General features: G+C 42.4%; 2 protein-coding genes across 2 annotated transcripts in view; one reads left to right on the top strand and one right to left on the bottom strand.

Annotated features, from left to right (window-relative positions):
- Nucleotides 1-2,459: 2,459 nt before the first annotated feature.
- On the bottom strand, nt 2,460-24,694 carry rmdn1 (regulator of microtubule dynamics 1). The gene is made up of 10 exons (XM_084326276.1): nt 24,538-24,694; nt 22,972-23,068; nt 19,991-20,075; nt 16,956-17,115; nt 10,747-10,836; nt 9,552-9,607; nt 6,822-6,909; nt 6,602-6,632; nt 4,653-4,786; nt 2,460-3,025 (listed from the first exon to the last, which is right to left on the bottom strand). Exons 1-10 carry the CDS (start codon nt 24,667-24,669, stop codon nt 2,984-2,986), a joined length of 915 nt encoding a protein of 304 aa, XP_084182402.1. The 5' UTR covers nt 24,670-24,694; the 3' UTR covers nt 2,460-2,983.
- Nucleotides 24,695-25,284: 590 nt separating this feature from the next.
- LOC311238507 (copine-3-like) overlaps nt 25,285-26,740 on the top strand; it is a 35,634-nt gene continuing 34,178 nt past the window's right edge. Inside the window, exons 1-2 of the mRNA XM_084326598.1 lie at nt 25,285-25,398; nt 25,620-25,814. Coding sequence (XP_084182724.1) covers nt 25,650-25,814 — 165 coding nt within the window. The 5' untranslated portion in view covers nt 25,285-25,398; nt 25,620-25,649. The remainder of the gene's footprint in view (nt 25,399-25,619; nt 25,815-26,740) is intronic.

Genomic DNA, 26,740 nt, shown 5'->3' on the forward strand with positions numbered 1-26,740 from the left:
GTGGCCCCTGAACTTTATAATTGTAGAGGCCAGTGGCCCCTGAACTACTTTATAATTTAGAGACCAGTGGCCCCTGAACTTTATAATTTAGAGGCCAGTGGCCCCTGAACTTTATAATTTTAGAGACCAGTGGCCCCTGGAGCCCTGAGGTGTTTTCCTTTCTTCTTCTTTGTAACCACATCTGATGACCATGTTTCTCTGACATCTGGCTGCTCCGTGTACTGAAGTGGAACACCTTCTCCAGCCACAGCACCGCACCTCGCTTCTCTTCTCCGACGATATGATTTACCGCCTATTTAATTTATTGAGTATCTATGTTCAGTGTCTACTTTATTATTTCTTTGGTCGAGAGATGAGATAGCCTTAGTTAGTACATAACATTTTGTGTTTAAAAAGTCGGGGCGAAGTTGACGACGATTAGCAGAAGAATGAAAAGAAAAAAAAAGCCCACTAAAAACACGAGGATATGTGTTTATCTCCCCTGGTGGACTCTGAAATGACCTGAGGAAACCCACCGCAATGCAAACCCCTGGCAAGCCAAGGCCTCGCTGTCTGGCTGCCCAATATATAGCAGACAGGTGCCCTCACCAACCTCCCATGATGCAACGCTTTTCTTTTCTCCAATTTGTTTCTTTTATTTCTTTCACCCTCCCAGCTGTTATTCTTGCTGATTATATTTTTTCTCTGATGCTTCAGGTTAACACGCTCTTTTCCTTTCATAATGTGAAGTCTGTAACTCTGTTTTTATTTTATTTTTAAACCAACAACTCCGGTGCTCATTATTTCAGCGAATGGTCTTAAAAAAAAAAAAAACTACAACAAAATGTAGCAAAACAAGCTTTAGGTTGTGGCAGACCATTCTTTACTTTCAGATTTCAGACTATTGTGATGAGGAACTGGTCATCAGTCAAAATGTATCGGTCTTGTATATAACATTTGTTTCAACTGTCCCAACCCCTCTGTTGATGGCATGTGGGAGGAGGGGCGGCGGACTCTTTTGCGCGAGCGGCAGGCGGGAGATTCGCTACGCAAAGAGACGTCTGGCCACGCCGGCATTGTCGTGCTTCCTCAAACATCCGTAATCCAAGAAAAGAACAAAATCACCTGTGTATATGAATATAAATTCATTGTATAAAGAGAAATGAAAGTAAATAAAGTACTTAATTATTATAATGAATTACACAGAGTTCCAAATCGATGGAAAATCTGTGATGCCTTCGTTCTTATCAAGAAATAGAAACGGGGCACGTTTCAGGTCGCCTTCGCCGCAGTCTGGATAGGTGTCTGCCACAAAAACAAATGTAATCCCTGTTTCTCATATCGGTCCAATAATCTGACAATGCAGCACTAAGCGTGGTCGTTGTGCGAGAGTTCTTATGTAGTTCAACGGACCGCGGTCCAGGCGACCAGGAAAGTGCCCCAAAACTGTAACATATCGCGTGTAGATACACACTGTAAACACCACCTACACTGTACAGGATGCTCCTTCACTGGAGAGGATGTGTATAGAAGATTCATTTTTAATCTGCTTCTTTGACCCATTTTAATGAAGAGATGAATTTATGAGATACACAAGTGAATAAAAAGAAAAAGTAAAAAGAAAAAAAAATACCCTCCATGCTTATCTGTTGTGAGAGTCATGGGGGATGAGAGGCCTTCTGCTCAGGATTCACACGTAAAAAAAACAACCTGTTGGCTATTTTTATTCTGTTATTAGAGAAATACAACTTTATTTTCTCTTTATTTTCTTCTTTTGGTTGGATCTTGCCTGTGGACAGAACCATATTTAATAAATGTATCTGACCATCTTTACAGCAGTTTGGATTTTTTTATTTTTCAACTTTCATTCAATTTCTTAGGCGATTGGCCTGTAAGACTCAGGTACTTTGTGCAACACTAGACTGGATGAGTTTACATTTGACCTCCTGACCTCTTTAGCACAAAATAACTTGTTGAAGATCAAACGTTTGTCCCTTTGGACCAAGCGTCTTAACAGAGTGTGAAACATGGGTTATTTATAGGAAATGTGATTCTGAGAACCTGCCTTGCTGGACTTCAGCTGCCTACGTAGCTATGCTTCCTATTTCACCTACATGTACAGCTGGGGAGCAGCAAGCTGTAGCCCTACATACTGGATCTTAAAGGAACACGCCAACATTTTGGTAAATTAACTTACCGTCTTCTCCAGAAAGAGACAAGAAGATGGATACCAGTTCCCTCTGTGCGTTCAGTAGAAAGCTATCTGGCTGCACGTTAGCCTAGCTTAGCACAATGAATGGAAGCGGACATGGCCGGTTAGCCTTCGGGAGAGGTGTTAGTTGGACAATGCCTAGGCTAACTGGCACTGTCCGCTTCCATTCATTGTGCTAAGCTAGGCTAACGTGCAGCCAGATAGCTTTCTACTGAACGCAGAGAGGAAACGAAAGCTATCTATCTTCTTGTCTCTCTCTGGAGAAGACGATAAGCTAATTTCGCCAAATGTTGGTGTGTTCTTTTAAATGCTGCTAACAACACGGATAGTTAGTGGGCTGAGAGGATGCATGGAAAGACTTATTGATGTAACTTCATTACCATAGCTACATTCATATTTAGCGGACCTGTTTATCGCATAACTGATGTACAAATCGTGTACAACAAAACGGCAAGAGGGGTAACCCTCTGGCGGCTAAGAGTAAGTGGTATTGTTTGTCTAGTAGTGCATAGTAGTATAGACATAGTAGCAAAGGCAGAAGCTTTTATTTTTTATAGTCAGATTGATTGAAGAAGTGTGTTCGAAAATATACAAGTAATTTCTAGCGGTATGTTTTGTCTGTACATTACATGTTATTTCAAAAGCATACAGGTATATAACTACCATCAACGGTACTACTGAATTCATTAAAAGTTAGGAACAAATATACATATTGATAAAAATTCTTAATTACAGTACAACAATCTCTGTAGTCAGCCATCCCACTCCAGTCCCTGTGGCAACGTGGCGTCCTTATCCAAGTTTCTTCAGCAGATCAACAGCTTCTTTGTGTACCTGTACAGAAACCAAAGTACAGCGTTTCACTTTCTATTAGGCCCGTTCTCTAATGTCTTTAGCTCAGCTATTGTCAATATTGCCAATATACTGTATATATTCATAATCATTAGGAAAACATCCCTATCACAGGTGTGAAACAGGCAGCAACGCCATAAACGACATGGGGAAACAAACTTCTTTGGCTTTCTCGCTTTGAAACTGTTCTAGATACACATACAAGGGGTACTTCACCAAAAATGTATTTGCACACACATTTAATTTGACAGTGACCAGGTACAGACCTTGCATCCTTTAGAGACGTTTTCATATTTTTTTTTACATGATATGAAAGTACAGATTCATACCTTCAAAATAAGCCATCACTTGAAACATTTGGGGGGATACTTTTCAATCTATGTCCTATGAATCATGGTGATATCACAATACGTATTCAGAGATACAGGGCCTTATTCATTCAGCGCCAATCACGAGAAAAGTCGGGTTAACTCGCCAAACGCTGAGCGCCTATCACGAGAAAAGTCAGGGTTTTAATCGTTGTTTCTTTTATTAGCTATATCCATTCATTTTCATCCATCCAGCCTGATGTTATCGTTGGGAATGGGTCTGAGCTCGCAAAAGGGCAAATACCGCCGCCTTCCAGCTGGTATTGCACTCCACTGGGAACTGTGTAGTTTCTTTTCTGGGACGATCCGAGCCGTGTGGGCGGGGTTTAAATACTCAGGCGAGGTAGGCCATTGAACAGTAACCCCGCCCCCATTGTGTAACGGTATAAAAAATATTAAAAACGGAAATGTACAGATGAAAAAACAATCCGTTTTGTACATGTTGACTGGAAGCAACTCACTGATAATCGACGGGTGTATTAGACCCATAGCTATAATTTAAGATATATTTTAAGCACTCGCAAATCTTGCAGTCCCCCCATTGATTAAAGCGGTGGCGTTCTAGTGCCATCTCGCGGATTAAGCTCTGGCGCTGAATGAGTTAAGAGAGAAGGGGGCAATTCGCTTACAATGTAAAACAACTACAACTACCCAGAATTCATTGTAATCAATGTCACCCCTCTCTACAGCAATTCACACCTGAGGACAGCTTTATGTGTGGTAGTGAAAGATTAACCGTATGTAGTGTGGTAGTGAAAGGTTAACCTTCTGTAGTGTGGTAGTGAAAGGTTAACCTTCTGTAGTGGTAGTGAAAAGTTAACCTTCTGTAGTGTGGTAGTGAAAGGTTAACCGTATGTAGTGGTGTATTTATTTGATATCCCTATAAGACACGGTATTGCTATTTTTCACCTACATCATTTCATGGAGTTGTAATTAACAACACAAGGATTCAATGTCTCCGAGGACATCACTGGTGGTGGCCATATTCAAACTAATTTACTCAACTGTCAAACTAAATGAATGAGTGCAAAACTGTTGTGTGAGATTATATGCAAAATAATCAGATTTTTTTTTTTTAAATTAAGTGCCCCTTTAAGTTCAAATTCCCCTCCCAAAACATCATAGCTAAAGCTTCAACTGTTCCTAGTCTTGATTTGCCCCTCAAGAACCCCTGCTGGGGGTGCGCGTGCGCCCCACTTTGGCGACCACTGTGCAAAGCCATAGCCAACAGCCGTGCTGACCTCTTTGTCTTCCTCTGTGTGTGGAGGGTAGTCTTTTGCTTTGGTCAGCCATGACACGGCTCTCTCCTTGTCCTTCATGGCCATGTAGGTCTTCCCCAGCATCAGCAGGTTTTTGCTGTAGAAGTTTGGGTCAACTGCAAGGGACAGAGACGTGTTACTCCACACATTTTGAGTCACATGCTCAATACTATTTTTTTTTATCCACTTTTTTCTCCTCCTATTTTTCTTGTATTTTCCTCCCATCCCAATTTAGTCGTTATGCCAATTCCCCCCTCCCCTTCCTGGTTGTTGTGCGCATTTGCCCCCTACTTGTCGGTCTAGGGAGCCCTGAAGTCTATCACATGCTCACATGAAGTCTAACCCAGATCCCTTCCTCGCTGTGCAGGCGCCCTGACCGACCTGTAGGAGTCGCTGTTTACAATGACCAGATTACCACCCACCGGCTTCCCTCACGCTGACACTGCCAATTGTGTCAGTATGACGACCGGCCAAGCCGGAGGCACCGCTGACAGCTGGATTCGATACCAGTGTATCTGCGGTGGTAGACAGACGCTTAGTCCGCTGCGCTACCCGGCTGCCCATGCTCACTCTTTTTTTTCACTTTTTCTCCTCCTGTTTTTCTGTGTTTTTCTCCCATCCCAATTTAGTCATTATGCCAATTCCCCCCTCCCCTTCCTGGTCGTTGCTCGCATGTGCCCCCCACTGGTCGGTCTAGGGAGCCCTGAAGTCTATCAGATGCTTCTTCCGAGACATAGAAGACAGCCAGCAGCCTCTTTTCACCTGCCAGCGCGGACTCTCATTGGTGAGGTGTAACATGTGGGAGGTCACACTACCCTCACCATCTCCCTCCCTCGCTGTGCAGGCGCCCTGACCGACCTGTAGGAGTCGCTGTTTACAACGACCAGAATACCACCCAACCGGCTTCCCTCCCGCTGACTCTGCCAATTGAGCCAGTATGACGGCCGGCCAAGCCGGAGGCAACGCTGACAGCCGGATTCGATACCAGTGTCTCTCGCGTTGGTGACGAGCGCTTAGTCCGCTGCGCCACCCAGCCTCCCCCATGCTCAATACTCTTGAGGTGGATTTGTCCTGCAGTCGGCTCATGAACTCTGGTTATTATCGACTAAAATGTTTCCATCACTGGCTATATTTAAAAATGTTGAGCCGTATACGGACTCCTTACAACATAATTTGACCAAGCACCGTATAAGTCTGAATTATTTTGGACAACCTGTTTATTTGCAGTTAAGTGAAACCATATCACTTTGTAGTATGAATGTGATACATCAGCCAAAAAGTCTTAAAGGTGCACTGTTTGAGGAGGGGGATTTGTTTGCAGAGTCTACAAAATACATTTACTGTAATTCTTAGAATATGTTTGTTAACAGAATTGCGGGCCCTGCCTTTGTAAATGACGACAGTGAAATAGTAACTTTTTTTGTGTTCCAGGGATCCAATTTTCCTCTGAGGGCAGTTTGTTTATTCAGTTGTGAAAATATACCTTATCATTTAAATTGTTAACATCTGACTCTCACAAAACTGCATAGTGCACCTTTAACTGAATCCTTGCACTGAAGAACCATACATTTACATTTAGTCATTTAGCTGACGCTTTTATCCAAAGCGACTTACAAGTTCTGTGCGACAAGACAGCAAGGGTATAACTCTATCAGCTGAGTAACAATGTTCATCAAAGTGTTGCGTGTTACCATATAAGTCAGTTTCTTTATATCTCTGGACAGCCCATGTATTTGCAGTTATGAAGTTAATCTAAATCACTTGGAGTGTGAATGTGACGAAACTACTCAACCTCGACTGTCTTTAACTATGAGTGAACACAACACTAACTTACCATCTTTAGATAATACAGTTTGAAAACATTGTTCTTCTGAAAAACGAACAGACGTGATATAGGATTCAATTAGTAATAGCAATTTCTTTTTTTTTACCTTCCTCAGCTTTCAGGAAGAATGCCAAAGCCTAGAGAAGACGGGACATAAACATTCAGTCTAAATTTGTAAAACTAACCAAACAGATTGAAACAATTCAACGTCTGTCTGTATAATACCTCTCCAGAAGCTAAAAACGTGCAAGTGACAACTCATTGGTGATAAATGTTTCTATTCTCATATATACGAGCGCACAGTAAGCGTGATTGGCGGTAATCACCTCTGCATACGTTGCTGTGGGCGGCGATGCGAAGATGACGGCTGCAACCTTGCGTTGGTACCATGGCAACTCGGCAAACGCGAAGCACCTGGGAGTGAACAGACGGGTTAGACAGGCAGGCAGTCGGTCATACAGTAGACCCTTTTACTGTTTGTAAACCACGATGGCGTCTTGGGACGTCGACGGAAAACTTGGTTTTCAGAAGTATTCAGGGACATTTTCTAGATGAAACCATCTGAGCAAGTGCTTTCGTCCAGGATGTCCCTGGAGTCTCTCCCCAAATAATGCGTGCATGGCTTGGTTTCAGAAGCAGAGTTCTGCCTACAAGATGATGATGTTGACCAAAAAAAAGTTGCCTTTAACAGCTAATAGACTTCGGAATTCTTGACTTCCATATACAGGGTTCCTACACGTTTTTTTATTCCAAATTTTCAAACTTTATCTTGGAGATTTTGGTTAGTGTTATGGATGCCTACATGAAATGTCTAGTCATTGGTGTATTTGGATGGTACAGGCATAGATATATATATACGTTGTATATGTTTTATCCCTATGGGAAAAGCATATTTTCCAGTTTGTTATGGGTAATTCACAAACCTTTTAAGACCTTGCCGGCCGAATCCTCCCCACTGACCAACCTTTCAATCACAGTGGAGAGCGCAGCCGCGGCTCGGTCCCCGGCCACCAAGAACCTAGGTGTGGTCCCTGACAACTGGCTGGACTTCTCAGCTCACATTACCTCAATAACCAGAACCTGCAGATTCTCCCTGAGGAACGTGAGACGAACCCGCCCCTTCCTGAGAAAAGAAGCCACCCAACTCCTCCTACAATCAACAGTCATGTCTCGCCTCGACTATTACAATGCACCGCTAGCTGGTTTACCGCGCTTAGACTCAGAATGCAGCAGCCTGCCTGATCTCCAACCTACCAAAGTCAGCCCACGTCACCTGACTTCTCAGAGAGCTGCACTGGCTTCCGATTGCCACATGAATCCGCTTCAAGATTCTTGATCTGGCATACCATGCAACAAAGGGAGTGGCTCCCTCAACGTGTCTCTAACTAACTAACTAACTAACTCCCGGCCACTGCCACCAAGCCTCTTCAAGTCATTCAGAACGCAGCGGCCCGCCTGATCTCAAACCTACCGAAGTCGGCCCCACTTCTTCTTTTTTTTTAAACTTTGGCCATTCCGCTGGCTCTTCTTGCATTTATCGCTTTTTCTCTGGTCAAGAATGACCGATAGAAACAGGTTGAATGGGGGTAGAGATGGGGGGAAGACACTCTGAGAAAGTTACGGCTTTGTCCGGGAATCGAACTTGCTACCCCAGATCCGTGACGAGCACGGTTGTCCCCGGCGCCGAAATAGCGCTCGAGGTACGCGGTGAGCTACTGGAGCTCCCTTCACCCCACTTCTTAGGGACCTGCACTGGCTCCCCATTGCTGCACGAATCCGCTTCAAGGCCCTCGACCTGGCATATCGTGCGGCAAAGGGAACCGCTCCCGCCTACCTCCGGTCAATGGTCTCTAACTACTAGGGCTGGGCGATTCTTGCTAAAATGTGAATCACAATTTTTCTCTCTAAGAATTGAGATCACGATTCTCACGATTTTTATTTTTTTCAATAAAATCATTTAAAAAGTAAAGTAAAAAAAAGATTTATAAATCTTTTTATTATTAAAAAAAAAATCGTCATAACTTAGAAATGAGATTGCATAGGTCTATGAATCGAGATTGCGATTTTTTTCCCGATTAATTGCCCAGCCCTACTAACTACACACCCTCAAGACCCCTACGCTCTGCATCTTCTGGCCGCCTCCGACCAACTCCTATCCAAGCTCCGGGAGGGTCATCAAAGAGAAGTCGCCTATTCTCAGTCCTTGCCCCACAATGGTGGAATGAACTACCCTCTCCAGTTAGGACAGCCGAAACCTGTCCAATCTTTCGCCGTCGAGTAAAGACGCACTTCTTCAACCATTATCTGAAATAAAATTAAAAAAAATATAACCCTAACTAACCTTACTGTCATGCACTTGTCCTAATAAATGAACCTACACTGTAGCACTCAACACTTTGATGAACATTGTTACTCAGCTGATAGAGTTGTGCCCTTCCTGATGACTTGTCGTACAGAACTTGTAAGTCGCTTTGGATAAAAGCATCAGCTAAATGACTAAATGTAAACGAACTTCCCACCACAGTCGGGACAGCTGCAACCCGCCCAATTAGCTGAAACCCGCCCAATCGTCTACAGTCGCCTGAAAACACACTTTTTCAATCCAAAAAACGTCTTTACTATATTTGTTACTGTCTTTACTACTATGTATTATGCTACTATGTCTATACTACCATTTACTATGTACTATGCAACTATACCTATACTACTACCTACTATGCTAATTATGTCTATACTCCTATGCACTCTTAATTGGGCAGTGCTAGATGAACAATACCACGCACCCTTAGCTGCCAGAGGTGTAACAGCTACCCCTGCTGACTTGTTCACAATTTGAAAGTCACTTTGAATAAAAGCGTCAGCTAAATGTGAATGCATGTAAATGTACAGTGAACCTGTGACTCATCCAGCCGACTATGATCCAGCTTTGGTTGGGTTCAACAGTTTGGTAAAGGTTTAAAACGGAAAAAGAAAACGCACATCTAAACAATTTCAAGCATTATGCAAGAAGAGCATAACGCTGGAAACGTCACACTCTTAGATCCAAACAGACTCACCAATAGCCCAAGATGTGTATAGATGTGGCGTCTTTGGGATTAAGCTCAATGGCTCTCTGGGGGAGACAGGAAGATACATTTTGCTTTAGAATTCTGCTATTTGGGCGCTCTAGTAGCACACCATGTATCGCGCTGCGTCGCGAAGCGGCCGACCCGGGTTCGATTCCCAGACCCGGCGTCCTTTGCCGAATGTCTCCCTCCCGCTCTGTCTCCCGTTCTTCCTCTCTCTCTACCGGACTGCCCGGTAGAACAAACAAATAAAAATCTACCAAAAACATAATTTAGAAAAAAAAAAAAATCAATCTGCTATTTAAGACGTGTGGTGTTGAAGTCATGTGATGGACCAATGGAAAATCTACCTTACCTGTAGTAATAATAATAATAATACATTCGATTTATAATGCACTCTATATCTGGAAACCAAGTCTCAGAGTGCTACAGAGTAAAAACAGACTTTAAAAACGTAGGCAATTAAAGAAACAAGACATAAAAGCATAAAAAAGGGATAAAACACACAAGGCATGTATAAAAAGGTTAAAACGAAGGGAAGGCTTTCGTGAAGAGGTATGTTTTAAGTTCTCTTTTAAAGGAAGCAGTGGTCTGTGGTGCTCTGAGGTAGTCAGGGAGGGCGTTCCATAGGCGAGGAGCAGCCGAGGGGGGAAGGAGGCGGTTTGTGTTGGCGGAGCGAAGGTTACAGGTGGAGGGTTCTGGGGTGAGGAGATCTTTGAGGTAGGGGGGAGCATTTCCGTGGATGCATTGATGGGTCAGAAGTAGGGATGTCCGATATTATCGGCCGATATCGGCATTCAAATGTGATATCGGAAAATATCTGTATCGTTTTTTTTTGTTTTTACATTTCTATAACCTTTATTTACCCAGGCAAGCAAGTAAGAACTAATTCTGATTTTATTTATTGTCAAAAGTATGCATAATGTTGTGTATGTGTTAATTCCACAACAAGAGATATGTAATGTTAATTACCTGAAATTATTCCATTTTTGGGGGGGGGGGGACCCTGCATATATCGGTATCGGTTGATATCGGTATCGGAAATTAAGAGTTGGACAATATCGGTATCGGTAAAAAAGCCAATATCGAGCATCCCTAGTCAGAAGGGATATTTTGTATTGAGTCCGGGTGGTGATGGGGAGCCAGTGAAGTGAGTGGAGGATGGGTGTGATGTGGTCGTACTTACCTGTAAATGGTCTCTGATGATGTAAGAATTTCCTATTTTCACTTTCACTCCGTCGTAATCTCCGACATCACTGAGGCACACTGCAAACCACTGTGTGTGTGAGAGAGAGAGAGCACAATAACTTAGTATTGGATTGATAGACTATTGGGTATAGGACAGGGTGGCATTGTTTAATTTGCCTAAGCTTTTAGCTAACCCATATGAAAAGGTATCATGGTATTTCCATAATTCTTTCATCACCAACATCAGTGGAACGCAAATCTCGGCCAGGCAGCACGATATGCCTTTGTAATTTCTGTGATGTATGTCTGTCACATTGTGACTGTATCCTCAAGGTGTTCTACTATACTAGAACACAGGACAACTTTCTCTGATCAGATGTTCGTGATCACGGTTAATGTTCCCTGCATACTCTTTTGCCATATGTTGGCAGGGTGACAGAATGTCCTGATTTGTGCAGCAGTCTCGCATTTGAGCCCTTTGTCCCGTAACAGAAGAAAAATGTCTCACATTTCAATAAAGTCATGCTTAAAATGTTAAATATATGAATTCTTATTGTTTTTGTCCTCCTATTAGTCACCATCCAATCCATGCATTAATGTACCACAAGTAGCCTAGTCTACACACCAGCGCACACATACGCACTGCTGGCAAGAGTTGTGTTGTCGACGCACCAGTGTTGTAGTACTCGAGTCCGAGTCCTGGGCGCGTGTATCGCTTCCGCAACGGAATTCGGTTTTCGGGTTCCTCTGATTGGCCGCGACGCCCACGTGACCCGCTCCCCTATCCACCGCTCTGCCGCTGCCGCGGACTCGCTCGCTTCCTCAATTTATACGCATGGAAGTATTGACTGAATGAATGAATGAAAACTTTATTTAACAGATTGCAGAATGGGTACAATACAGTACGGCTCAATACACACAATTGTTAAGGGGATGCAGACCTGAGAAAGACGTTTGTCTTGTTTACATCAGGGTCCCCCATTTTCAATTCATATAGAACGACTACGCCGTAACAAATCATTAAAAAAAATATACCGTTAACTGGAATATGTTGTGCCTTTACACATATGTTGGATTATGTAATTGGTTTGTCATGACAAACAAATAAAAAAAATCGCGATTTACCCGCTGGCTACACCAACACACAGTGACTGCATGTAGCCACTGTGTGTTGATGTTGTAGCCACCTCCTCCGCGGCAGGAATACTAAGCTCCCCCTTAAGCTCCAGGAGAGAGGGGAGAGGCTGAAAACCCGCAGTTCTTGCCCGCCTGATGGGAGCCGAATCCCTGCATCCGATTTGTCTGATGAATACCCCCAAACATGGAGGTCCCGAATGCATGGAAGTATTGATTGCGCCGTAACAAATCATTAAAAAAAAGATACCGTTAACTGGAATATGTTGTGCCTTTACACATATGTTGGATTATGTAATTGGTTTGTCATTACAAACAAATAAAATATCGCGTCGTTCTATATGAATTGAAAATGGGGGACCCTGATGTAAACAAGACAAATGTCTTTCTCAGGTCTGCATCCCCTTAACAATTGTGTGTATTGAGCCGTACTGTATTGTACCCATTCTGCAATCTGTTAAATAAAGTTTTCATTCATTCATTCATTCATTCAGTCAATACTTCCATGCGTATAAATTGAGGAAGCGAGCGCGGCAGAGCGGGCGTATAGGGGGGGCGGGTCACGTGGGGGTCACGGCCAATCAGAGGAACCCGGAAACCGAATTCCGTTGCGGGAGCGATACACGCGTCCTGGGCGGTTCAGGACTCGTGACTCGACTTGGACTCGAGCACTGATGACTCTGACTTGGACTTTGACTGCATTCGGACTCGGAAGGTTCAGACTCAAGACTTGATAAATAGTTATTTTTTTGTATTTCTTTTTGTAATAGGCCCTAATCATTTGGCATAAGATATTGATAGCTAGTGCATTTGTTTGGCTATTGTGTCACAAAGTAAATAAACTCCCTTTGAAGTGGCGACCGCTGTGTCATTTATGTTTAATGTATAATGTAGACCTTTTTTTATTATTATTTGTATATCAGCTCTTTGACTGCCAGAGTGGAGTGGACTCAACCTTGATGACTTGGACTCGGACTAGGGTAATGGGGACTCGACTCGAACACTGAGGACTCGACTCTGACTGGATATTTAGTGACTCGACTACAACAGTGGTTCCCAAAGTCGGGGTCGCGACCCAAAGGTGGGCCGCGAGCAGCCACGGGTGGGCCGCGAGATGATCTAAAAAAAATAAAAAAAAATAAAAAAATATATTTCTTTTATTTTTTATTTTTTTATTTACATTTTTTTTGTCAGGCCACTGAACTTAGAAGCAGGCCAGGACAGTGTTTCTAGTTGTATTCTAAAATTCTATTCTATTGTATTCTAAAATGTGACTATATGGTTTTATATTAACTTAATAAATAAACAAAAACGAAAAATCTACTTATTTCAACGAACATTTCAAACTAAATAACAGATTATGCACATAAAACGCTGAAAACAACCGAAGCAACAATAGTATTTTAATGAGGCTATTATTATTATCATTATTATTTTGCAACAAGTTAGCCCTCTCATAAATAGCACATATAAATGAATAACTAACTTGAACTAACTTAATAGGATTGAAGTGATATTTGGCTTAAAAAATCGGTCGCCTGGCAAAAAATAAAAAATAAAAAGCCAGACGATGTGCATTGGGCCGCGGCTCTCTGACGCCTTATTTTCTGGGCCCCGGCCTGAAAAGTTTGGGAACCCCTGGACTACAACACTGCGACGCACACACACTGAGCACCGTGGTGGAGCAGCTTTATCTTCACTCATGCTGCCTGCGGTCACAGTGGAGCAGCTTTATCTTCACTCATGCTGCCTGCGGTCACAGTGGAGGAGCTTTATCTTCACTCATGCTGCCTGCGGTCACAGTGGAGCAGCTTTATCTTCACTCATGCTGCCTGCGGTCACAGTGGAGCAGCTTTATCTTCACTCATGCTGCCTGCGGTCACAGTGGAGGAGCTTTATCTTCACTCATGCTGCCTGCGGTCACAGTGGAGCAGCTTTATCTTCACTCATGCTGCCTGCGGTCACAGTGGAGGAGCTTGTGAAGAGTGACATTCAAGTCAAAGTGAATTTCTCTCTGACAAGACTTTTATAAACATGCTCACACACCAGCCTTGTTTAGTCCGGCTGAATAGAACCTTGTTTACCCCTGTGGTGCCGTTCGTTTGGGCCAGTGTGTGAACACCGTAATCAAACTCGGGTCCACACCAGACAAGACAACCCCAGCCTGGTCTGCCTGTTTGGGGTGGTCTCTGTCCGCCTCCAAGTGGTTTCTTTGCTGTTTGAATGCAAACCGAACCAAAAGTATGTATGAAGCATGTAATGAAGCTGATTGGGAAGGTTTTGTTGACGTTTCCCGTATATTGCCAAATGTGAGATTGTTCATCATCATAATGTTATTTTCACAGCTGGTATTGTTCAAAATAGCTAAATCATGTGATACTAAACAAATACCTGTATATGTATAATTCAGGTGACATTAGCCTAGACAGTGGCACATAATTAATAATTACAGACAGTGAATTGGAAGATGTACTGTATAGTAGCCCATTTCATAACATTTGTGCAACAAGCCAAGATGGAGATCACATGGTTTTTTCCCCCCAAATATATAATTTCCCACAATTTCTACAAATGTCCCGCAAAATGTACATGCTGTCCTGCATTTGAATCAAACTGATTTGGTCACCCTATATATTGGTCCTCCACACACAGAGTGTTTGTGCTATGATTGATTTGATATGGTCCTCACATGGTGTGTGTGTGTCTTGTCTGTCTATAAGCAGTTGTCTGTCTGTTACATAGGTAGGTTGGTCATTGTTATTGTATTTGTTGCATTCACACAGTCATACCAAGTTAGACATTCGGTTAGTATAGGTGAGTTATTGTATTCATATCATAGTTGATGGTGCTACATTCACCTATGGTAATCATTTTCATTTCCGTTTCCCCTTCGCAGGTACCGCCCGCCCCCTTCCTGTAGTCTCCCAAATGCCCAGTTGATTGACTCAAGCTGAGGTTATTCCTAGTTTGTTTATGGGTTCCAATTAATACATATTATTTTCTTGAAAACATTTGGTTATTCCTCTTACCTCCTGCTGGGACTGGTAGTATAGTTCTGGGTCTGCCCTTTCAGTTTATTTAACTATGTGACACTGGTGATTGGTGATTTCAAAGCTGGTTGCACGTGTTTTATTGACGTCACGTGCACACGCATGCGCATAAATGTTCCCTCGCGTGCGCACAGGATGTAGCCTTCAATATATAAAGAAATGATATTGTCAACAGATATGGTGGAAAAACAAACAATGTTTTAAATGTAATTGTAGTGTTGTGGAAATATATTATCATGTCATTAGACAGCTTGACTGGTGTCATTAGACCAGTTATATAATGTGCTCAGATGTGGCAGACACATACTGTCCCTTTAAGTCTTTTTCCCTCTCAGCAAGGCTTGTGTTTCTTCAGAGAACAGTTAGACGAAGCTGTTTTGCTTTCAGGTCATAGCCATAATACAGTCGTATTATTAATGTCTCTAACCAGCCATTTTGTTTCTTCTACGTCATTTTCATGTATTTAATTGTATGTCTGACCAGAGCTCTTGATCATTCTATGGTCAGACACTACTGTATTAACATGTTGTCTCTGATTGTAGACTGATCTTTCATTTGTGGCCACGGATGAAATAAACTTCTTATTTACTATTAATAATGACTCAGAATCATTCATGTAAACGGCTCATCGTTTGTCTCTTTAATATTTCCCATTGCAGTAGTTACATTGTTAATTTAGTTTGTATTTATTTTTCTAGTTTAAGTTAATTCAATTAAAGAAATTGTTTTACACACAAACACAAAAGCAAACTTAAAATAATCAGACAACTTGTGTTTACTTGAAAATTATACTTGGTGATAATTTGATTCATGGCGCTGAATCCCCTTTGACATTCTGCAGTGCTGCATGGGATGACTTTTGTGCATAAGTATTTTCCTGTGTAGTGTAGTGGACGGTGGATAGGATGGATTAGACACAGAGCTCCCTGCCCCCTCCCCCTCAGCTTTGGTGTGAACGATGGTCTGACTCAGGCAGAGCACCGTTCACACCAAACCTGTGAATGTGATTGCCATGAAATGGGTTGCATTCCATGCGCTATTGTTATGCTTATGCAAGGTAGCCAGGTACACACGACGAGTCGAGTGCAGTGCGTTCTTGAGCGCACGTGCATGCGCACATCCGTGCACGCGCTTCTACTCACAAAAGCTAGTTGCCCGCCGTGCAACCCCGTCCCATGAGCAACGCATCCCTGTCTGTCTGTAAAACCAATTGAATCACTGAATACAGTATCCTGTCCCTTTAAGAGCATGTTTTTGTTGTTTGTTTTTAAAGGTGGTGAATCTGAAATACGTAATGGAATATTAACGGGAGACATGATGGACCACAGTGGGAGAGAGGATTAAAATGTTTTATCTGTGTCTATATGTCTATATTTGAAAGCCATCACAGCAGACATGTTCTCCGTCTCGATTGACCTCCTGTTGAGGTCAAGAGAGTTTAGTGGGTTGCTAACATTAAGTCGTCAATCTCACTGTAGAGCGTTGAGTGATGTGATTTCTGTCCAGAGCAGCCGTCTTGTTTCATACAATGTTATTGTAACTAAGAGATTCACTGAATAAATAATTGTTTTCGTGCATAGATCACTTTTTTTACTAGGTTTCACGCAAGCATTTCCTAGTCGATAAGATGATGACGGTGGCCTGGTACAGGAATGTACAACAGACCACACAAAGCAATGGCAACTCACACGATTATTGGCGTGCAAATGGTGCAACTTCATAGTGAATATAATATTTCAATGGCCAATGATGGAAATAAATTAAAATAGTTGTTGCCCAATTAGAAAAACATTAGAGGATGCGAGTCCTTGGCCTACTGTCAGCCTATGTGCAACGTTTCATCCAAACCTGTAGTTTAGGAGATCAGCTGTGAACAGATAACACACACCAAACACATAATCTTACCCCAAACATAGTGTGTGGTGGAGATAGTTAAGAGAATATAAGAGTAGCTACCATATATCTATGCTGGTAATAAATCATCATAGAAATGACGTGACACAGTGGGGCCAGAAGGTCTTACTTTGTGCGCCGCAAAGCAGCCTTCGTTCTTCTCCAGGGCCTTCTTGGCATATTCAAAGGCTTCATACATCAGCTTCTTCTTCTGGTCCGGAGACACATGTGACATGAGGGACAGGTCCCGGGACGCCCGCGCCAACCTCCACAGGAACTCGGCATCATCACTGAAGGTGCAAACGCACACACACACACACACACACACAGGTGTAGGAAATGTACCAGTACTGATCCTGGATCAGATATAGAATTGATACGAATTTCCCCAATACTCAAATATAAGCAGAGCACTGTGTAACATCAGAAATCAAAGCAAAGTGTCTGGATTCTCCATTAGGAAGATGATAGATCTCTCACACTGCTATTATGAATTAATGGTCTTCTACATCATTAATCAAAATATTTAACTAGTACTTAACTAATACTTAACTAGTATTTGGAATCAGTATCAGTGGTGAACCAGTGCCCTCAGAGCGTTATCAGGCCATGCTAACAGTCATATCATGTGTCAGTGATGGAATGCTTGGCATGTCTATGTCAACACTGTTTAACTGATAGAGTGTAATGACCCAAAGCTGATTCCTAAAGAGTGAGGCAATCTGATAGTGTGTCTGTGTACTGTATGTCAGTGTGTAAGTCTTTCAAAAGCATGCAGATAGTATAGACATATTGTCATAATAGGCAGTAGTATAGGCATAGTACATAGTAGCATAGTACATAATAGTAAAATATCCTTTTCTTTTGTTTATGTATTCATTGAAAAGGTGTGTTTTTAGTCAACAGTGAAAATGTTGGCATGTTTCAGCTGTCCTGACTGTGGTGGGAAGTTCGTTCCACCACCGTGGAGTGAGGAGAAAATGGCCTGCTTCATTTCAATTGCCCCCCAGGAGCTCAAATAGGAGTGGGTCTCAGGTGGTCAGAAGATGCAGAGCATAGGGGTCTTGAGGGTGTGTAATTAGAGCCCATTGACCAACCCTTGTTGCACGGAATGCCAGGTCAAGAACCTTGAAGTGGATTTTTGCGGTAATGGGAAGCCAGTGCAGCTCTCTGAGCAGTTACCGTGGAGTTAATTATGCTGGAGTCACAGGAGAATATGAAATCCAGGGAGCTGCCAGCTTTGTGGGTGGGAGGCATGAAGTGGGAGTCAGGTCAAAGGATTGTAGGAGAGAGACCACTGTGACCGACTGGGAAGAAAGAGTCAGGTAGGTTGAGGTCACCCATTAGCACCGGGGGGTGGGGAGGGGGGGGGGGGGGGTGCCGTCTTCTGGGAAAGATCTTAAAAGCATGTCCAGCTCATCTGGAAAAAGTACATTATGCTTGTAGTCCAGGAGGGAGAGTCTTGGTGTGTGATAAAATGTGTATGCTGTAGATTAGACTGCTGGTGGAGTTATCTGGTGTTATCCAGGTCTCTTTGATTGACAGGAGGTTGGAGGTCATTGCTGTGAGTGTAGGCAGTTGTGAAATCTGCTTTCTTGATGGCTTGATGGCTGATTGGACAATTTCAGACTTGCTCTCAAGAAATGTTGTGCCATCCAGCACTCGATGGGCCTCATTCAACAATACTCTCTTATTATTTTTCTTATATTCTTGCTTACCTGTCTGTTAAGAGAACAATAAGAAAAGCCACCGCCACATTCATCAAGCCGTTCTTAACGTCGAAAATCGGTTCTTACCCAGGTAGGTTGCATGGTGAATTCCACTCATTCTTAAATTCAAATGCGCATTCGTGCTAAAAATCATTTGCATACAGACACGCCCACCATCTCCTTATAAGGTGAATGAGGCGTGTGTAAAACAGCAGAGTTTCAGCATCTGATCCATTCAACAGGAAGCGATTTGCGACAGATCTCAAAATGACACACGCGACTCAGTGCATGTGTGTGTTCCTGTGGGTCGCTCATCGCATGTGTGTGTGTGTTAATCTGATGACAAATAAAGACTTATACTTGTACTTATACGTATACCGCGGCGCGTACTGTATAGTGCGAAATAAATCGTTCCAGCAAAGTAGGCTTTGTCAATACTGAACGACTTGACGACGCTTGTCAAGAACCAATCGCGCAGTAGGAATGCGCTCAGAACTAGAGGAGAGGAGAGGAGATGTTGTATGCGTTCTATGCGTACGGCCTGGGCAGCCAGCATCTAACTGTTCTAACAGCAATATATAATCCATTTCAGAAGAAGAACGCACACAATAAGTTATAATAATAATTATTATTGAAAATTCTGGGTTTATAAAGTCGTATTTTGGGGTATTTGGGGGCAATTGACCAATGGTTTGCTTTCAACCCATGAACTTCCTCTCTCACCTTTTTATATATATTTTTTAATTGTATCCATCTACTAAAACTGTATTGTATTGTTTGTTTTGTAACGTGTCTTTGAGCATTAGGAAAAGCGCTATATAAATCTGATTTATTATTATTATTAGGAATGGTAGGCTTTTTTAATGTTTCTCATCTGGGTAAGAGTTTCTTATCTGGGTAAGAGTGCTCTCGACCACTCTCAGAATTTGGTCTTGCCTGAGAGAAAAGCTGCCCGGTAGAATGTCACCTCTGTAGCTAGTTGATACACAGCTAGCTATTAATAGTAGCCTACACACACAGACACACAGCAGTATTCTGCAGTGTGATGGAGGGATGTTGTTACAGCAGTATTCTGTAGTCACTACTAGTGTGATGGAGGGATGTTGTTACAGCAGTATTCTGTAGTCACTACTAGTGTGATGGAGGGATGTTGTTACAGCAGTATTCTGTAGTCACTACTAGTGTGGTGGAGGGATGTTGTTACAGCAGTATTCTGCAGTGTGATGGAGGGATGTTGTTACAGCAGTATTCTGTAGTCACTACTAGTGTGGTGGAGGGATGTTGTTACAGCAGTATTCTGCAGTGTGATGGAGGGATGTTGTTACAGCAGTATTCTGTAGTCACTACTAGTGTGGTGGAGGGATGTTGTTACAGCAGTATTCTGCAGTGTGATGGAGGGATGTTGTTACAGCAGTATTCTGTAGTCACTACTAGTGTGATGGAGGGATGTTGTTACCTGTCCTTATGCTGCAACAGGAGCTGGTAGAGTTTCTCTGTCTCACCACAGCTGTACAGGTAGTCTGCCTGCTCCACAACCTCCTCTGCTCAGACGTAGAACAAGCGCCTATCAGTTTACACATTTTCTTCAGGCTTAACCCTTTCACTGTCACACTACAGAAGGTTAACCCTTTACTGTCTATTACACTACCGACGGTTATGTGTCGCAGTGAAAGGGTTAACCGTTTGGTAGTGCGGCAGTGAAAGTGTTAAGAAGGGAAATCCAATCACAGAATGGCCGGATCGTATTTCCTACTTTAGACGGTTCAATCAACGTGTCTTAATTGTCTTTGAACATGAACAGTCTCCCCATGAACCAGTCAAGAGTCAAATATGTAATGACATATTATAGAGACATTTACAAAAACAAAATACATACATACCCGGTTATGTGTCTTAAATTGGCTGAAAGGTTTGATATAATCCATAATGACTGATTCCTGTCTGTAAATACATCAAATACTTAGAATCATCACATAAACGATGTCCTGAGAGTATAGCTAGCGCCTAGAGCTTATATAGCTATATCATGGACTACAATGGGAATATGTTTAGCAGGTGGTATGTTAATTTAAAACCTCTTACTACGCAAGGCCCCGTATACAGGCCCTCTTGAGGACGATTTGCCCACCAGCACGATACGCCACGTTGGCGACCTCTAGAGGCTTGGGCGTGCATATTCTTTAATACAATATATAGATCGGATTAAAGCCCTATTTGTTGCCTGTCGATAGTCACAAAATCCGTTCAGCGGTTCTCGAGTTACATGCCGATATGTGAGGCGTGCGCCGAAGTAGACGGCAGACTTTTAATTTTTTTCAAATACCACTCCCGACTCTCGAGCCTCTACCTCTGTCAATCATTTGGCGATCTCGCAAATGATTCGACAGGGTTGTAAGGAATGAGTGTGACTTTCCAATGGTACCCCACGTGGGAATGAGGGAATCAGGGATCTAGGTGAAAAGTCACAAGCAAATACAGGAAGATAATTCTCTGTCGAATGCATTGGAGTCAATGAGAAAATCGTTTTCTGAGCTCTTTAATTTTTTTTTTTTTTTTTTTTACTTTTGACCAAAACCGCTTCTAATCACTCATTTCTGAACGGATTTATATGAAATTTGGACATGTACTACACAAGACCTCAGGCTATGGATGGACCATGGGTGTTTCTTCAGCCATACCAATTTTTGGGGAAAATAATACTTCTGGACTACTAACTACTACAGAAAAACGTGAGTACCAAGTTTGTCTACAACTCAAGTTCAGACCTATGTTACTCTATTTCAGTAGCACTAAAAGTTTATTTTCTTTATTGTATCAGAAACTTAAGAATGTCATATTTCAAAAGAGACCAGGCTCATGCATGTGCTATAAGTATAAAGTATAGTATTTTGGTTTGCAAAAAAAGTATGCAGTCCTCAAGTTCAAGTTAAAAATTGCCACTTTTGGGGGCACCTGTTAACACTTTCCGTGCCAGCAGGGGGTGCCAGAAATAGGCGCTTGAGTGCCAATGCTGTAGTCAATGGAGGGCGATCATATTTGCGAACGCATAAACGATATCTTAAATTATGGCTATGTGTCTAATATGCCCGTCGCTTATCAATGACTTGTTTGCAGTCAACATTGTCGAAACGGATTGTTTTGTAATCGGTTCATTTCCGTTTTATACCATTTTGAAAAACGCTATTTTTTTTTAACTTTCAGAAAAAAAAATATTCTGCAGGAATCGCGCTTTACTGTAATACACAAAACACGTCATTTTTTGGCCTATTTATGAATTGTTTTCAAATAAACGCTCGATTATCGATAGTATATGTGTATTTATGCACACTATAGAAGCGGGCTGAAAAATCGATTATCTTATTTCCTGATCAGCACACACACACTCACAGCCACACACACACATATGGGACACATTGATATATAGGTGAAAACAGCTCTGATTATCCCAAGACTGGTAAAATAGATTCCTTACCTCAGATCAGATGTTCTCCAAAAAGATTATTCCAATTCCTGATCGCCATTCCAAATATCGATCGCGTTTATTGATCCAACGCTGGGTGGTCGAAAGACATATTCCACGCTGTTCTGATGGTGGGCAATGAATGGGATTGGCTCGGATTACATGCCTGACAAGTAAAATGTGGAATCCGGACTCTTTTTTTCCCCATCCATTTCATTCAGTCCAATCCAATGGGGTGCAATACCATCCAGAGTGACGATAGGGGGCGGTATTTTCCCTGTTCGAGCTCAGACAGATCCCCACTGGTAACGTGAGGCTAGATTGATGAAAAATGAATGGAAATCGATCATAAAAAAAATAACGATTAAAAACGAGATTTCTCGTCGGTTGGCACTCAACGCATGGCATGAACTAACGAGATTTCTTTGGCTGGCACTCAAAGTGTTAATGTGCATTGAACTTTATTATTTTTTTACATCTAAATGAGGGTTTGTACAACATATCGGTTCTAATAGGTCAGTCAAAGCATGAACCCAAATCTCAGGCAAATCCACCAAGCTGCTTAAGTCCACAGAAAGTTCTCTCATTCGCCATCAAAGGAACCTCTCTGGCAAATGTTTCCCAACACATCACAGATTTCCATTTCCTCAGGCTCTCTGATTTCATGTCTTGAGACTTGTTCATGTTTATAAATCTAGACTGGATTGTCTAAGTATACACTAGGAATGTATGTACCGATATGAACACTTTACGATAGCCCTAGGGCCTAGGCTTTGCTCTGCTGCCTGAACAAGTCTGCATTTTAACCTATTTGAATAAACCGTAGTCATGTTACATTAGTTCATCAATACCGATGTTTCACTATTTCAAGTACAGCCATATTACCCTTTGCCTAATATCATATCAACATCATACTCTGGTTATTTTTGCAGTGAGAGCCTCTGGATTTCTCCCATTACGGATAGGCTGCAGCTTACCTGTCTCTAAAGCATGGACCACAGTTGCACTCCTGTAAGCTTCAAGGCCCAGATAAGAGAGTGTAGGTAGGCTGAGCAGGAATGCAGCCCGTCCACCCTGCAAGTGAACATGGTGAATAGATGGTAAATGGATTGCATTTATATAGCGCTTTTATCCAAAGCGCTTTACAACTTATGCCTCCCATTCACTCACACACCGACGGAGGAGGCAACCATGCAAGCAGTTAGGGGTTAAGTGCCTTGCTCAAGGATGCTTCGACACGCTGCCCGGGAGGAGTTGGAATCTAACCGGGAACCTTCCAATTACCAGACGACCACTATGACCCGAGCCACTGTCGCCCCTGTTAATATGTTCCAAATAGATGGTTTTTGTTCGTGAGATTATGGGCATAATAAATGTATTCTATTTGTGTGACGTGTTCCCCCTCCATTGAATTCGAGTTTGAAGGCTTTTTTCAGTGACCCTTAGGTGGAGTAGAATAACCGGTCAGTATAGTCTCACATTGCCAGGCCGTTCTTCATATTTACTTTTGGGCCAAATGACCATTTGACCTGAGGCAGCCTCAGACTGGAACAACAGGTGCCGTGGCTGAATCTGAATCAAGACACCAGGCCACTGTTCAAGTACCCACCCTGTTACTGAGGCTGGGCAATTAATCACTTTTTATTTTCTATTCCAATTTTGTCTTCCAACGATTATGAAAACAAGATAATCGACTTTTCGCCGGGTCATGTCTTTAAGCCAGTTCATGTTTTTCCAGGTGCATTATATTTAAAGTTCAAGGAAATTCACTGTTAAAAAAGAGGGCTTTGTTTGTTTGTTTTTAAAGTTCAATAAATGCATGATGTTTCCAAAGTAAATGAGTAATCATATTAAATAATCATAAATGTATAGATGTAGCAGTACTGTCTGCAACCCCACTTTGCCCGACAAAAAAAGAAGAAGAGAAGAACAGAAGAAGTTTTGTCGGCAATGAAGAGAGGTTTGACAGGTATGAATGAAAACTTTATTTAACAGATTGCAGAATGGGTACAATACAGTACAGCTCACTACACACCAGAGAAAGACGTTTGTCTTGTTTACATCAGGGTCCCCCATTTTCAATTCATGACATCAAAGTCCATTGAAAATAAAGGCCCACATGAACAAAAAAAGCCTCTGACTGTAGCCAGTCTGTAATAATACACTTTAACCTTTCACCTACCTATAGGGGGTAGCAAACCCACCGTGTCATTTTGGAAACCCGACACCAAAGATTAGAATAAAACAAAGTGTAACATACATGACTGCAGCCAATTGCTTCGTTGTGGTTTAGAACAGTTAGTAAACCTGACTTCCACTGTACAATACTGGCAGATTAATCAACTCATGGGCGACCCTGATGTAAACAAGACAAACGTCTTTCTCTGATCTGCATCCCCTTAACAATTGTATGTATTGAGCTGTACTGTCTGTACTGTAAACTGTACCCATTCTGCAATCTGTTAATAAAGTTTTCAATCAATCAATTTAACTAATCAATCAATCAATTAATTCAATCAACATTGATAGTGAACATAATTTACTGTGAAAACAGTGGTGGTCCTCATCACAGCTGTCCAATAAAGTCGACTTATTCCCCTGATCCCGATGGATTTATTGACAGGCAATGACAGAAAAGTCCTGGCAACACACCGTAGGAAAGGTAATCCAGCCATTCTGACAAAAGTGCGAAACCCGAACGAACCCTTCTATTTAAGTGGTGGCGGTGCAGCGTCTTGGTATGTAAACGTGACACATTCAAGATAGCAATGCTTCGATAACATCGCAAGACGAGGAGAAGAAGTGGGTATTATGGAGTTAGTGATGGTAAAACATCGCATTTCACACGCCGTTGAAATACAATCATGCCGAGTCGACTATCCATTACTCTAGTAAAAAAAAAACGCGTATAAATAAAAACGCACACAAATCAAAAGTAAATGGGTTTCCAACTATTTGTATCTTGAATGCACCCTAGTCCGTGCGTTGACAATGTTGACGTGAGGAAACGAACGACGCGGTAAATAGTTCCGGAATACATTTTTAAATTGTATATTTAGCTCGTCTCACACTTTCAATGTGTGCTATTGTTGACTTACACATATATCTGATAAATACAGTATACATAAGTACACAAAATCGAGTAGCCTCCAGCTGCAGCGCCGGAGCTGGACCCTATTGGAGTAATCCGTTTGTTTCCCCAATACCAAGATGGCGGCGGTCTCGTGACGTCAGAGTGTCTTTGAGAATCTGATCTTTACTGCTCCCCGCAGACAGAGGCCTGCCGCCCACAGCTTGCGGTCTCGTTGGATCGAGTAGCCGGCCCGTCACTGAATAACGGTAACGCCAGACCCGCAGCAGAGGCACAGCGTGGGGCTTTTCCACCAGCAAACTAGCACATTCTGGTAAGCTCCATCTAGTCTATTTGGGAACTGAGTTGACTTTTCAAACGTGTTGTTGTTTTACTGTACCACGCCCACTGCTGTCAAATAGCTACCATGTTAAATACGTAAATAGTTTATTATTGTCTAGCTGCCTGACAATATTACCCCCCCTGTGCCAATGTGTGGGGAGAGATACGGACAGAAGTCTGAGTGTATTTCTTTTGTGTTCCCTTTGGCAACAGGCCTATATATCTGTTCAACAACAAGTTGACATGGCTACAGGTGGTTCTCCCCCGATGCCAGCCGGGCCTGCCCAGTGTGTGACCAAGGTGCAGCTGACCATCTCCTGTCAGAAGCTTCTGGACATGGACGTGTTCTCCAAGTCGGACCCCCTGTGTGCTCTGTACATGAACACTTCAGGAGACCAGTGGTATGAGGTATGTAAACTACTCTTAAAACTACGAATCTTAATTCCTCTTAAAACATTTGTAAGTAGTTTGTCAAACTAGCACCACTTTGCTGTGTTGTGTGTTTTGTGCTTTCCCAACTACATACATGATTGATTGATTGATTGATTGATTGAAAACTTTATTAACAGATTGCAGAATGGGTACAATACAGTTTGATTGATTGATTGAAAACTTTATTAACAGATTGCAGAATGGGTACAATACAGTACAGCTCAATACACACAATTGTTAAGGGGATGCAGACCAGAGAAAGACTTTCGTCTTGTTTACATCAGGGTCCCCCATTTTCAATTCATCAGGACATATATGACATACATGACATACAGATAGTCAGTACTGCTACATCTATACATTTATGACATACCAGATTTGCAAATACAGTACTGTTTGTGATACAGAAGGAGTCAAGAAAAGGGAGTATATACATTTGACGTAGAAACTGTACATTGGAGGAGGTTGGGTGGGGGGGGGGGGGTTGGGTACATTGGGATATTGACAACCATACTGGGTAATTTACATTGGAGGTGGTTGGGGGGGGGGGGGGCACACTGTATAAACAAGCAAAACTGTACATTGAGGGGGGGGGGAGGAGACACTGTACAAACAAACAAAATTGTACATTGGACTATTGACAAAACCATGTATGTAAATGACTGTACATTGGAGGGGGTTGGGTTGAGTTAGGATATTTACAGGGGCCAGTGTTGAATTGCAGTCTCCCGTAGGTGTCCCTTGAGAGAGGTTTTGAAAGTGGGTAGTGATCCACATTCCTTTACAGCTTTGGGTAGGGCGTTCCACATTGATGTGGCATAATTGCGAAACGTGTTTAGTCCCTTATTTGAGCCGAATCTGGGTTTAACATGATTTGTGGAGCTCCCTCTGGTGTTGTGATC

The sequence above is a fragment of the Notolepis coatsorum genome (genome assembly GCF_963971535.1).
Source record: "Notolepis coatsorum genome assembly, chromosome: 12".
NCBI classification, from domain to species: Eukaryota; Metazoa; Chordata; class Actinopteri; order Aulopiformes; family Paralepididae; genus Notolepis; species Notolepis coatsorum.

Excerpts from the sequence above, each read along its gene's own strand:
- rmdn1 (XM_084326276.1), bottom strand. The coding sequence starts at position 24,669 with ATGGCTGGATTACCTTTCCTACGGTGTGTTGCCAGGACTTTTCTGTCA. Across the intron at positions 17,116-19,990 it reads CTGTTGCAGCATAAGGACAG|TGATGATGCCGAGTTCCTGT; the intron begins GTAACAACATCC and ends TTGCACCTTCAG. Across the intron at positions 9,608-10,746 it reads TCATCAGAGACCATTTACAG|AGAGCCATTGAGCTTAATCC; the intron begins GTAAGTACGACC and ends TGTCTCCCCCAG.